This window comes from Lipotes vexillifer, unplaced genomic scaffold (genome assembly GCF_000442215.2).
Source record: "Lipotes vexillifer unplaced genomic scaffold, Lipotes_vexillifer_v1.1 scaffold645, whole genome shotgun sequence".
Classification (NCBI taxonomy): domain Eukaryota; kingdom Metazoa; phylum Chordata; class Mammalia; order Artiodactyla; family Lipotidae; genus Lipotes; species Lipotes vexillifer.
Genome location: NW_006777439.1, coordinates 3,446,603 through 3,459,736, shown reverse-complemented (window position 1 = coordinate 3,459,736; position 13,134 = coordinate 3,446,603). Strand labels below are relative to the sequence as shown.

The following is a 13,134-nucleotide window of genomic DNA, read 5'->3' as shown; positions in this document are numbered from 1 at the left end:
ATGAGCTGAATTGGGAGGGTGATTGAGGCACCCTTCTCACAGAACCTTTCGTCCTTGTTAGGAGATCTAAGTTTCACTGATAGACACCGCATGTGAAGGATGGCCTAGCACAGCTGGACCAGCCATCAGCATTGTAGTTTGGGACTTTCTTTAGAAGACCAACATACTTTGTATGTGGCATTTACAATGAAACCCTCAACGAGCATTCTTTGGCTACAGTAAATTTGATTTTGATAATATACCAAACAAAGGCCCCAGACAGGGCCCCTGCAACACTGCATACCAGAAATTAAGAAACACCAGGAATTAAATGTGCTTCTCTAAATGCTACCTTTCGGCCCCAAGCTCACATCACTTCTAAGGTATGGAGTCACGTTTAGATCAGTTGAGACATGATGACACGATTAGCGATATGGTGTGCAGATTCTTCTAGAGAAGGCACTTCCTTGAGAAACTATGTTCTTCCAAACCTCTTGGAATGGTCTGAGCAGTCTTCTTTGCTCTTCTAATCCAAGGAAAGAGAAAGATGAAGGGGAGAATAAAGGCTCTACCAAAGCCCATCATGCTCTCTCTTAACCTCAGCCAGTCCGCGGAAGGCTCCACTGCAGTGCCGGCTGCCAGCATCCATGGAGGAGCATTTGGAGCCAAGGACCTTCTTCGGTTTGGAATTTCTGGGACCGTTAGGAATTTCCAGTACATCACCCGATTCTCTCCCTCTTAGTCCGCCATCTGCCAGATCTCAGAATCAACAGGATTATCCAGGAAATTCCTCATCATTCAGTACCTCTGACAGCCAAGTTCAAAAAGAAACGTGAAGGCAGAATTTCTGGCATCACTTTCTCAGATTCCCGCACCGTAGCTGCATACATGACAACGGGCATGCAGACCATGATGCACCGTCTCCAGAAACAAAGCAGGAGCTAGCCACTCTCACCATCACTTTCTGCGACAAATTGCAACCGATGTTGGGAGAGTTTCTCACTAGAAAAGGGTGCTCCATGGCACCGTTCTGGTTGGCACAAGGCATGACCAGACTATATGCGCAACAAGGGCCAGACGCCCTTCCTTAGCTCTCCGTTCCAGCCTGCAGTGGAGTAAATGCTGAATCAACATTTGCTCAATGAATAAATGAATGAATGGACACTTTTCAGGATGTCACTGTTTTATTCCAAGCTAGGACATGTTGATGAAACACGGGCTTATTTCTAAAACAAAAAAGAATTTACATACACACACATAATGTATATGTATTCTAATGAATAAACATTCTTTATGGAAATTTTGGGCACAAAGGAAAAAATTTTAAGTCATCTGTGATCCCACTACTGGTAATATTTTGATGCACATCCTCACTGGTTTAAATTTTATGTTGACTAAGTGGTAGGAAACTACTGGGTAGTTTAAGAAACCCTTCGAATCAATCTTATTGTTTGGGTCCTTTGGCGTTCAAGTGATTATATGCTCTAATGGCTGGGAATAAGGTTATCCCAGTATACATTTAACCCAGTGAAGGACTGTCACAGGAGACCTGCTCAGAGGGTAGTCACAGGATTTTCTGGAGAGGGTGACATGGTAACTAGCTCTATATGCCGTGGCTATCTCTTTACTTAGGTATATGGTATTCACTGCTTTACCATATACCTATATATTTCTGATATGGACCGTGGGGAAATGCAGGTGAGAGGATAGAATAAAGTAGTGGTCAATAAAACCCATAATTATTGGATCAGGAGCAGCAAATATATCATTTTATTTGAAAATAAAAATAAAATAGAATTAAGCATAGGAGAAACACATTAAAATATACTTCCTACTGCCACTCTATTCTCTGTTGAAAGTATATTGTCTTCAGTGGCAGTTGACTTTTTCTCCTCAGTGTGTGTAAAGTGTAGGTCAGAATGGATAGGACTAGAAAGAAGATGGATGAAGGTGGGGAGGGGCAAATGGACACTTAGTGGCAGGCAGATACTTTTCAGGCCTGACGATTCTCAGAAACCAGGCAGCTTTAAGTCACAGTCAAGAGATAGGTGCTGCTTCAGTAACTCAGGCACCACAGTCAAGAGAGGTAAATATGTTTCGTGTGATGGTGTGTGTGCTGTACTTCAGGGATTCTTTATTCCGAGGATCCAGGGGTGGGCTCCATGTTCTTTAACACCATAAAATCATAGAGTAATTTCAGGGGAGAAGGTCCGTGGCTTTTATTAAACTCTGAAAACTATCCGTGATACAAATAGTTTAAGAGCTAGATGCTGGGTTTCCAAGAAGGGACGGGGTAGTGGGGGCGGCAGGAGTGGCTGCATAGAACCTTACAGCAAAACATAGTCCATCATATCATACAATGCGTGATAACTGATGGCGTAACAGTGATTCGGGATTCTGAACGTGAGTCTGTTAGATGGCATTCAGTTTTATCTTCCAATTAACTTTCTAGCTGAATTACCTTATTTTGACATTATCCCACCTCTATTCTTACTGTTCTAATGCATCAGCTAGTTCTAAACAGTAGCATTTTCACAGGCAACAATCTCTCTAAATTTGAGTGCATTTTCATTGTGTTTACAACACTGATTTCCAGAGTATCATGGATAATTATTTCATACTTGAGGGACTTTTAGGATTTACTTAGTAGTAGCAAGATCCAAACCCAACGAAACTAACTTACCTTTTCAAGGTGACAGAAATGACAGAGAAAGACATTTATATCCCCTCATCCTTTCAAAAATGATCCCAAAACAACAAGGAGAACAAGAAATGGGCACAAATTCCACTTTTCATGGAGGGAGGATGGTTCGTAGATTAACAAAGAAAAGGAAGGTCCAACCCAAGTGCCTTCAGGGTGAGAGGGTGGAGGAAGGGGTACACCTGAGAAACAATGTCCCCCCAGGAGCTGTCAAAGCACAAGAACCAGAGGCATCAGATACCACAAACATGGGGCGAGCGGGAGGGAGGGGGTAATGAAAACACTGAGTCCCCAAGTCTCCATCCCCTCTCCATGTAGTCAGAGAACTACTCTTCCCCCATCTATTCAGGAAGCCAGCGTATTTGCCGGAGAAACTGAACCCCAGACTTGGGGACACCAGTTAAAGAAAAGTTAGCGTGAGGTGCACTTTGAAAGTAAGAGAATGAAGTGAAAGTCTATATCCTCAAAGGTGAGAAGCTACATACTCTTTTCTCAGAATGCCAACACCTGTGCTCACGCCATTACCAAGCACGAGATTGGAAAGTCCAGAGGAAGTGAGTTTAGATACTGACACATGGGGACCTGCAGCAGGACCAGCTGGCCGTTTGCTCACCCTGGGATGAGGTTAGCCATCTATAGACACCATCCCCAAGTGCCCGTGTGTGGCGAGCGTAGCAGTGCTTTACTCTTGCATGAGTAAGTAGACTACCAAGGATATCAGGCATTTGAGGAAACCACCAAATACAGAGACAAGGAGTTCAGAGGAAACAGACAATTCAGGGAACAGAAGAGAATTTCAAGGAATTATAATTAATATCTTCAAAAGAAGAGACCATAGTGCATCCATGAGAGAAGAATAGCATGCTATTAGAAAAGGAGCAGCAGACAGGAAAATGCTTATAAATTTAAAATATTATTATTCCTGGAAAGTAAGGGGAGAAAAGTCAATATGGGCAATGGGAAAGAAGAGACAAGAAAATAAGGAAATTGTACCACAATGTTCATTGCAGCTCTATTTACAATAGCCAGGACATGGAAGCAACCTAAGTGTCCATCTACAGATGAATGGATAAAGAAGATGTAGCACATATATACAATGGAATAATACTCAGCCATAAAAAGAAACGAAATTGAGTTATTTGTAGTGAGGTGGATGGACCTAGAGTCTGTCATACAGAGTGAAGTAAGTCGGAAAGAGAAAAACAAATACCATATGCTAACCTGTTTATATGGAATATTAAAAAAAAGTTGTTGTGATGAACCTAGGGGCAGGACAGGAATAAAGACACAGACATAGAGAATGGACTTGAGGACACGGGGAGGGGGAAGGGTAAGCTGGGACAAAGTGAGAGAGTGGCATGGACATATATACACTACCAAATGTAAAACAGATAGCTAGTGGGAAGCAGCCGCATAGCACAGGGAGATCAGCTGGGTGCTTTGTGACCACCTAGAGGGGTGGGACAGGGAGGGTGGGAGGGAGACCCAAGAGGGAGGAGATAGGGGGATATATGTGTATGTATAGCTGATTCACTTTGTTATGAAGCAGAAACTAACACACATTGTAAAGCAGTTATACTCCAATAAAGATGTTAAAAAAAAAAAAAGAAAAAGAAAATAAGGAAATCAATACAAGAAGTCCAATGTCCAACCAATTGGAGCGCCATCCAAATAGGACAGAAAAAATAGTGAAGTAGAAATTATTAAGGAAAAAAAAAAAGATTACAAGCACATTATACTGAAGATAATGAGCCTTCAGATTGAAAGCATTTATCAAGCAATGATGGGGAAAAAGTCCCAAACCAAAGCAGATTTTTGTGAAACTGGCAAACCCCAGGCATAGAGAGAGGATTCTAAAAGACAGAAGATCAAGTACCATTCAAAGGATTAGGAATAAGAATGATTTATACTTCCCAAAAGCAACTTTGGAAGTTAGGAAACAATAGAGCAGTCCTTCGAAATTCTGACTGAAAATGTTGCAACCCAGAATTGTTAGGCAAGCCAACAATTGAGTAGAAGAATAGATTAAAGACATTTCAGTCATAGCCTCAAAAAAATCAACTTCCTCAGTGTAAAAGAAATATTAACACCCTTTCTCATGAAGCCACTGGCAGATGTGTTCCCGCAAACTGAGAGAGAAAAACAAGGAAAGAGAGAGATGTGGGTTGCAGGAGATAAGGGACCAACCCCAGGAGGGAGAAGCTGACGGCAGACAGAGAATCCAGACCAAAGAACAGCAGCAGGCCAAAGCAGGGAGTCCCTGGGACGGGAAGGGATCTAATAAAAGGTGTGACTGGAGAGTTGTACAGGATGTGAGTCGACTTAGATGTTCAAAGAAATCTTAACTCCAGGAAATGAAAACATTTACATAACAAAGGAAACAATAATTGGATACCTAACTGGCTCCTTAGCGAATAATATTTAGAGTGACAATCAGGTAGGCACTGTCTGAGACCCAGGGCACATAAGTTTCTTTGTGCCTCAGTTACCTCATCTGAACTGGTGGATAATAAAATTCCTACATCACAGGTCTGTTATGAGAATTAAGTAAGTTAAATGGTTGTAATTCTCTTAGGACAGTGTTGGGCACACAGGAAGGATGAATAACCAAGTGCTAATAATATGTGTCTACTATACAGAAATATGGAGGAAAATACCTACCAAATTAGATAAAAAAGAAAACTGAAGGTGGTTGCCTTTGGGAATCAGGATAGGGGAAGGATGAGGGACCATTGTTTTTGGTTCTAAGTCTCTTACTACAACTTGAATTTTTAAAAACTATTACAGGTAATGTCTTAAATAGAATAAAATTAACTTAAAGCCAACAGCCAGCTCCAAATTTTAAAATGAAGGGCACACACAGCTTTAATATGGGCTACTTTATCCTCCCCAGATAATTTACTAACATTCCCATTTGCTATGCAAATGAAATTATACATATTTCTAAGTGTATCAGTGGACCCAACTCAATCTTTTAAAATAAAATTGTCAACACAGAAACTTTATTATTCATTTATTTCTGCAATAAAAACATAATTAAAAAACAAAGTGTTCATTGCTCTAAGAGAAGTGTCTTAGATACTAGCTAGTAATGTTAGATGTGGAGAAAAAACACGCGTGCAAAGGGAAGCAATTTGAGCTCTACCTTTCCCCTCCTCCTGCCCTCTGATAAAGATTTTAATAAGTAATGAAATGGGAGACTTACAAAGTAAAAGGGGGAGACGTAAAGGCCTTAGATCAAGAAAATACATAGACCTGCTTTTCCATAAGCTCACTTTTCTTCTAAACTAATGAAAGGACAGCAGGAACCAGAGAACCATTTTGGCTCCTGATTATATAATTACATCACACTGCTCCCCAAAGATATTACACCACACCTATGCATTTCACGAGCAAGCTACCAGAGGGTAATAGAAAAAGAATTCCATGTAATGGATACTGCACCTGATCCTCATTCTAGGTTGCCTAATCCCCTGCCAAATTCTAGTTTTCAAGACACTCACTGCCTTGCTATCCGTATAAATTTAATCTGTCCTCCAAGCTAATATGAATTAAGATTTTTACAAGATAACTGCTAAAATATCATCATGTAATAGTTTGAGTACTTCTAAGTTGCTTCTTTTAATATATATATGTTTTAAAGGGGGGGTTTCTTTTGCCTGCTTTCATTTGAATGGCATCTGGTGGATATAGCATTCAGTTCTAAATTCACAGCCCCTTCTCCCCCCTACCCCTAGATGCTCATCATTTTGAAATGTCGAATCACAAAACACATTTTGCTCTGGGCCTTTGCCAAACTGTCACTGTATCTGGACAGCACAGCCTCTTCTCCAAAGAGGGAACAAAATAGTCTGAACTCTGTCCTGGTGTGCCAGCCAGTGAAGCTAATTCATCACCTTGGGGACCCTGGGCTGTGCAACTGACCACCCAACTCACCCACAAGGGGTGGCAGTTAATCATTCCCTTGAATGACGTGGGTATGAAAACAGAGCTGATGGCTGCTCAGCAGACGAGCCTTATCCATCCTGCCTGCCCTGAGCGATGACTGTTGCCGTTTTCCCATCTTCCCAGACCGCCGGGTTTCAAGAGATTCTGACCGAGGTGGAAATTTTAGCGGTGATTGTGGGATGCCTGTGTCATGACCTCGACCACAGGGGAACCAACAATGCCTTCCAAGCTAAGTAAGTGGTCTAATTGTTGTTATTTTAATGCATTTGCCTTTCTGTTCTGAGCCAAAGGTGACGAATGCTAAAGAGTAAAGCATTAATTTCTGGCATCCGAGGCCAAGGCCACGCAGGCTTGGGTGCGTGTGTCAACAGGGCTCATCCATCTTTATAATTCCTTATTCTTCTTTTAATTGCAAATTTGCCCTTCATGTCATGCTTGTTGATTTGGTCTGTCTCTGCTGACCTCAGTCAGATAACAAAGCTCAGATTTTAAAGGGTCTATTTTTTTTTCTCCCAGAATGTCTGCCTTCATGGCATTATAAGTTTCTTGGATTTGCTACTCTTGCAAGCTGGTTTTGAGACTATTAAAATAAAAGTGGAAATTTTATGAAGCAAAAGATCTCTTCCTTCCTCAATAGAATTTCTTCCAGGTTCTTTTGATGTTGGGTATATGTAGAAACTGCAGTGAAATAGAGTGACACAGAAGGCAGAGGGTCCCTGGTCCTGCCAGGCCTCATCCTACAGAACGGTGGGAAACAAACAAAGGAATTCCACCGATACAGGTGATGTGAGGCACATAATGCTCATGGACAAAATAATCTGTCCTTAAGCAAGTAGGACTGGTCCAGATAGCCGTTGCTTGGTGGCTCACAATGTGGCCAAGGCCACAGAACTTATGGGTGCTGGAGATATGACCAAAACCCAGGTCTCCTGGCTCTCATATTGAGGTTACAGTTTAATGTGCTTTTTACTACCTGTCTGCAAACAAAGTGATATGAGACTTCAGAGGCTAGAGAAAAACGTTTGGGGATGGAGGGACTAAGGAAAGCTTCAAGAAAGAGGTAAGATCAGCTGTCAGATGACCAATTTCCAAAGCTGCGGAGCAGGTCTGCCTCTATAATCTGAAACCCCAGCAACCCACTGTGTGTCAACAGGTACCTTTCGGCTCGTCACTTGTTTTGTTCCCCAAAACACCTACCTACTGAGGCCTTGGGGTCCTGAGCCCTTCTATTTGCTCCTGATCTCGCAGATGAATATTGATTTTGTGTCCCTCTATCTGCCTTGAATGCAGTAGCCCATCACTTCAAACTGCTTTTCTCCATGTCCTATAATTTCTTGACCCTCTTACCTTTCTGTGACAGTCACTCCGCAAAAACTCAGCCCTGGCTGAATCTAGCAATTTAATTTCTTGCTCTTCTGTCTAGACTTTTAAAGGCTTTGGGAGAAAGTGTCACAGTTGTGAGTTTAGGGCATACCCAATATATATTCTCCCAACTCGGCTAGGTGCTCAGTACTCCCCACCAATCTTTCTGGGTCTCTAGCCAGTTCCGTCCCCCACTGTTGTCAGCGGTTATAGGTACCAAACGTTCTCTATTCCTAAACCACCTCCCATTCTACCCCCCTCCCCCGCACCACTCAGCAGATCACCTTGCTTCCTCCTTCACTGAGCAAATTGAGGCCATCAATCGAGAACTCCCTCAATTTCCTCCCCTGCCACGAACAAACTTATCTGTCTGGCCCCATCCTTTCCTCCTTCCTTCCTATCTCAGTGAAAGGGCTGTCCTTCCTCATATGTGAGGCTAATCCTTCCACCTCAGCCTTGGATCCCTTCTCCCTCCCTCCTCTGGGAGCTTGCTCCATCCATCTTCCTTTCTCTACCCCGTATCTTCCTTCCCCTGTCTACTGGCTCTCAGCATCCTAACAATATGAACAGTTGTCCCCCATCTTGAAAAACCCCACCTCCATCCCGCTTCTCCCTCAAGCTTCTGCTCTATTTCTCTTCTTTCCTTTCCAGCCAATCTTCTTGGAAAGTTGTCTGTTCCTTGTCTTCACTTCCCTCCCACATGGCTTCCAGTTCTGCCCACCAGGGGAGCGTCCCTCATTAGTGCCACCAATGAACAGCCCCTTGTCCCAAAGCTGTTGGACACTCTTACTGTCCTTCTTTCTTGACCCTTCTTGCCGTGAGACACATTTTACCACGAGAGCTCTTCCTCCTTCCTAGAGCTCCCTCTCTTCCTTTGTCTGGGGGAGGAACACCTTCCATCCACCTTTCTAGTCTTTCTTCTCAGTTTGCTTCAAGGCCTCTCTCCTCCTGCCCCAGGCTTTGCTGGTCGTGTTCTCTCCTGTTCTTCTGCTCCACGTTTTATCCTTCTCGCTGGACCTCCACCCACCTGCTGCTCAGCCCCAAGCCCATACCTTTGGACCATAATTCTCTGCTTATCTCCACAGACTCATTCCAGCTGCTTGAGGAGCACCTCCTATTTGAAGTCACCCCAATCCCAGTCTCTCCCTTTTTCTCTTATTCTCTAGCCCAGTGAATGGCACCACCAGAAATCCGCAAGTCACCCAGATTCCCTCCTTAGCACCCGCCATAGTCGACATCTCTGCACTCCTAAAGTAACCACTGCTTCTTTTGCACCCCTCCTGGCTTTGCTACAACCAACAGCCTAACTCTTCTCCTCCGGCCTTTCCCCCTTGGCACTCCAGAATGCTCTTTATAATCCACAGAGCTGATCAGATCACTCCCCTGCTTGAAAGACATTCACGGGCCTCTTGTAACTTTCAGGATAATGTTCAGATTCCTTAGTTTAGCCCTTAAGGCCCTTTTCAATCAGGCTCCTGCCCATTCCTCTGGCCCAGCAGTCACTCTTTGTCATCCCACCCCCACCCAGGCATCCAGGTTCCAGACACAAGGGGCTACTTAAAGTGCTCTGTGGGGTCCGGCTAGTTCCCTTCTCTCTGCCCCCAGTCGGCAGTTCCCCTGCCCGGAATGCCCTTCCTCCTCTTCTTCCCCCCGAGCTCCTCTAAAAGCACCACCCCCAGGGTTCTATCTCTGATGTACCTTCCCCTTGTCAATTTTCTGTGCCCACATCATGCCCTGGCTATGCTTTTTCAAAAGTGTGCATCTCACACCATGTTAGTTGCTGATTTACCGGAGTGTCTACCCTCTTCTTGAGCCCCCGTGATGTGTACAAGTACCAGCAGCATGATAAAACCACAAGGAATATTTGCTGAGTGAATGAATGAATGACAAATGCATGAATGGATGACGTTTTAACTATTTTAATATTGCTTTTCAACAAAGTTTCCTGATTTCTTCAACAAGTGCAACCTTTCATAAGATTATTATAAAACACAGGTTTTTTGTTTGTTTGGTTGGTTGGTTTTTGCGGTACGCGGGCCTCTCACTGTTGTGGCCTCTCCCGTTGCAGAGCACAGGCTCCAGACGCGCAGCCTCAGCGGCCATGGCTCACGGGCCCAGCCGCTCCGCGGCATGTGGGATCTTCCCGGACCGGGGCACGAACCCATGTCCCCTGCATCGGCAGGCGGTCTCTCAACCACTGCGCCACCAGGGAAGCCCTAAAACACAGTTTTTACACACATTGGTTTGATGTACTAAAAACAATAGTGTCCCTGGGGCATACTGAATGGTAAACTGTGCACACTTTCATTATAGGGTCTGATGAATTTTTAGGTTTGAGCCCCTGTGCCTGCATTTCATTACTATTATTATTTTAGGATACCTCTCTCTGAGGCCAGTGGCATCATTGTCACTGTGTCTTCCTCGAGCAGCCTCCCTCCAGCCACCTACCATTCTGCCACTTATGCACAAAGAATTGTATCTATAAAACAAGAGTGAGCACCTTATGGGTTCTTTTAAGAGTCAAGTGCACAATATATGTACCCAGATAACAACAGCCCCCGGCCTGGAGACAGGCTCTGTGTCATACTGAGAGAGCCAGCCCTCCTTGCTAGTTGACCTCTTAGCTCTTTGGACCAAGAGTACACATCTAATCCAAACCCAGCTAATCATATTTTATCTCCCAGGAATTTGGACTTGGATTACCGTGATATTGACTCAGTTAGTTGTTGAGGTCAAAGCTGCACATAGACTTGGAAGCTGAGGCTGCCATTTGGGGAAAGCTGTGATGACCACGTCCCAAGTGGATAGACAAGGAAGCAAATCTGCAGGGAGGAGAGAAGAAAGCCAACATTCAGAGAGAAGCAGAGATTATACTATCCTAGAGACAGAGAAAAAGCAGACTTGATCCCTGGTTTTCCATATCTCTACTCCTATTTCCAAGAGACCCAGCCATACTTGGGACAATGGGCCTTACTCAGAGCTCCTGGCATCATTTAGTCAATGGGTTTTTGTTTTGTTTTATTTTTGTTTTTTAGTGAAGCTGGTTCTAATTCATTTCTGTTCTTTGCAATGAATGGTCTCTGAGACAATAAGAAGAACTACAGTTTATTTGTTGTTTACTATCTCCAGTGCTCATCAACATCCTTGTATGTAGATACTTTTGTCTCCATTTTACAGAGGGAACTGGGCCTCAGGAAAGCAAGTAACTTGCCCAAATTCATACATCCAGCATGTGGCAGAGTGGTGTTTGGACCTGGGCTATCTGACTCCAAAAACGATTCTTTAACCACTTTATTCTACTCTCTTTCATGACTTTGTGATATTTATTTTAGCCCTTTGAGCTTCCAGTTTATTGGCTGACTTGCCATATGTGTGAACTCTGGAAAACTAAGATATATTTTGACATCCAAAAACTCAAGATGTGGAGCCAAAAAACTCATAGAACACAACTAGACCTTGGTAGTCATATTCTTCAGTGCCTTAATTTTTAGAAATTGGAAACTCAGGTCCCCAAATTTCAAGTGACTTGTATTATAATGAAAAGCTTTCACACATATGAGAGAGATATTAAGTCTCTGATACCAGAATTCAAAAATTTTTTTGCATCCTCATACCACATGATCAAATCTACCTGTTCCAAGATGTTCTGACATATTTCCTCACAATGATCGATCTTGTACACAAGTTACCAGCTCATGGGATGTCCATCAGCCCTGCCTCTTAACTGACAGAGTCACTTTTGAACTGAACCAAAGGCCACCACCATGCAACCTCAGTTAAAATTTTTTTCAATAAATACTGAAAGAGACCTTTTTACATCATGATGAAGGAACTACCTTTTTATTGATTAGAATAAGATTTATTCAGCAAGTGTGCCATTGTTTAGGAAAATCTCTAGAAAGAAATCTATATCCTTATTTACTCCCCATTAATTGAGTGCTCTCTAAGTGCAAAGCACTGTGCTAGGCATTGTGTGGGAAGTGTAATAGTCCCTTTCCTTAAAATACTCAGTCTAGGGCCTCCCTGGTGGCGCAGTGGTTGAGAGTCCGCCTGCCGATGCAGGGGATACGGGTTCGTGCCCCGGTCCGGGAGGATCCCACATGCCGCGGAGTGGCTGGGCCCGTGAGCCATGGGCGCTGAGCTTGCGCATCCGGCAACGGGAAAGGCCACGACAGTGAGAGGCCCACATATCGCAAAAAAAAAAAAAAAAAATACTCAGTCTAACTCCAACCTTTCAAGTGATTTGGAAATGGGATTTAAATGCACCAATTATTATGTGGCAAGGCATATGCTACCTTTTTTCCTATATAAGGCTATAAAGAAACAAGAGACATTTAGCAAGGGACAAATTACTATATAAAATGCAAAATGCCTCTACAATAAAAAGTTGTGATTTTAGTTATAGCACAGTATGATTTATTCTCTTAGACTTTCTGATAAGTGAACCTTTGCATTTTCATGCTTTATTCTTAATTTTAAAGTATTGGAGTACGTGCAGTGAATGATCGATAGGTAGACAGGGCAGCGATGCCACAGTGCTTTGAAATTACTCTGTTAACACCGCTCTCCTGTTTTCTCCGGGGACAGCGTTTCCCACTCAGCGCCCTCCCTATTACAGCTGCCCCTGATGATTAAATATCAGTACCGAGCAGCTTTGTAGTATATTCTCCTAGGAGACTTCTTCTATTCATTTCTAGCATAATCTCTTGTACTCATTTCTTGGGAATGAAAACCCATCTTGTCGCTTTCAGCCAGGTCCCAGAAGTGAAATACGGGGGCGCATTAATCTGCCGTGACAGCCTAATCCCATTCCTCGCCACCTCCTAACAATTCTCAATTTCCTAATTACCTTTCATAGTTTTCCTTCTGAAAGTTTCCTGTCTTTTCTGAAAGCCATGGCAGCACACTTCCATTGTCTCTTTTTCAACGAATATGCATATCTAGGGAAGTTATGAAGGTACATAGTTCATAGCTATGCAGGTTCCTTTTACCCGCTTATTTTTGGTGCCTGTGCAAAGTGCTGGATGCCTATGGGGACAGAATTTTCACGTTGACTTCTTTTTTTTTTTTTTTTTTTTTAAAGAAGGATCAAAGGAAAACACAATTTGGATAGTCTGACTTTGCTTTTAAACGTTAGTAGACTG

General features: G+C 43.1%; 1 protein-coding gene across 1 annotated transcript in view; it reads left to right on the top strand.

Moving 5' to 3' along the window:
• The window catches only part of LOC103072730 (dual 3',5'-cyclic-AMP and -GMP phosphodiesterase 11A), a 269,197-nt gene that overhangs the window by 187,644 nt on the left and 68,419 nt on the right, over positions 1 to 13,134 (top strand). The window contains exon 11 of the mRNA XM_007451103.1: positions 6,752 to 6,861. Within this exon, the coding sequence (XP_007451165.1) occupies positions 6,752 to 6,861 (110 nt within the window). The remainder of the gene's footprint in view (positions 1 to 6,751; positions 6,862 to 13,134) is intronic.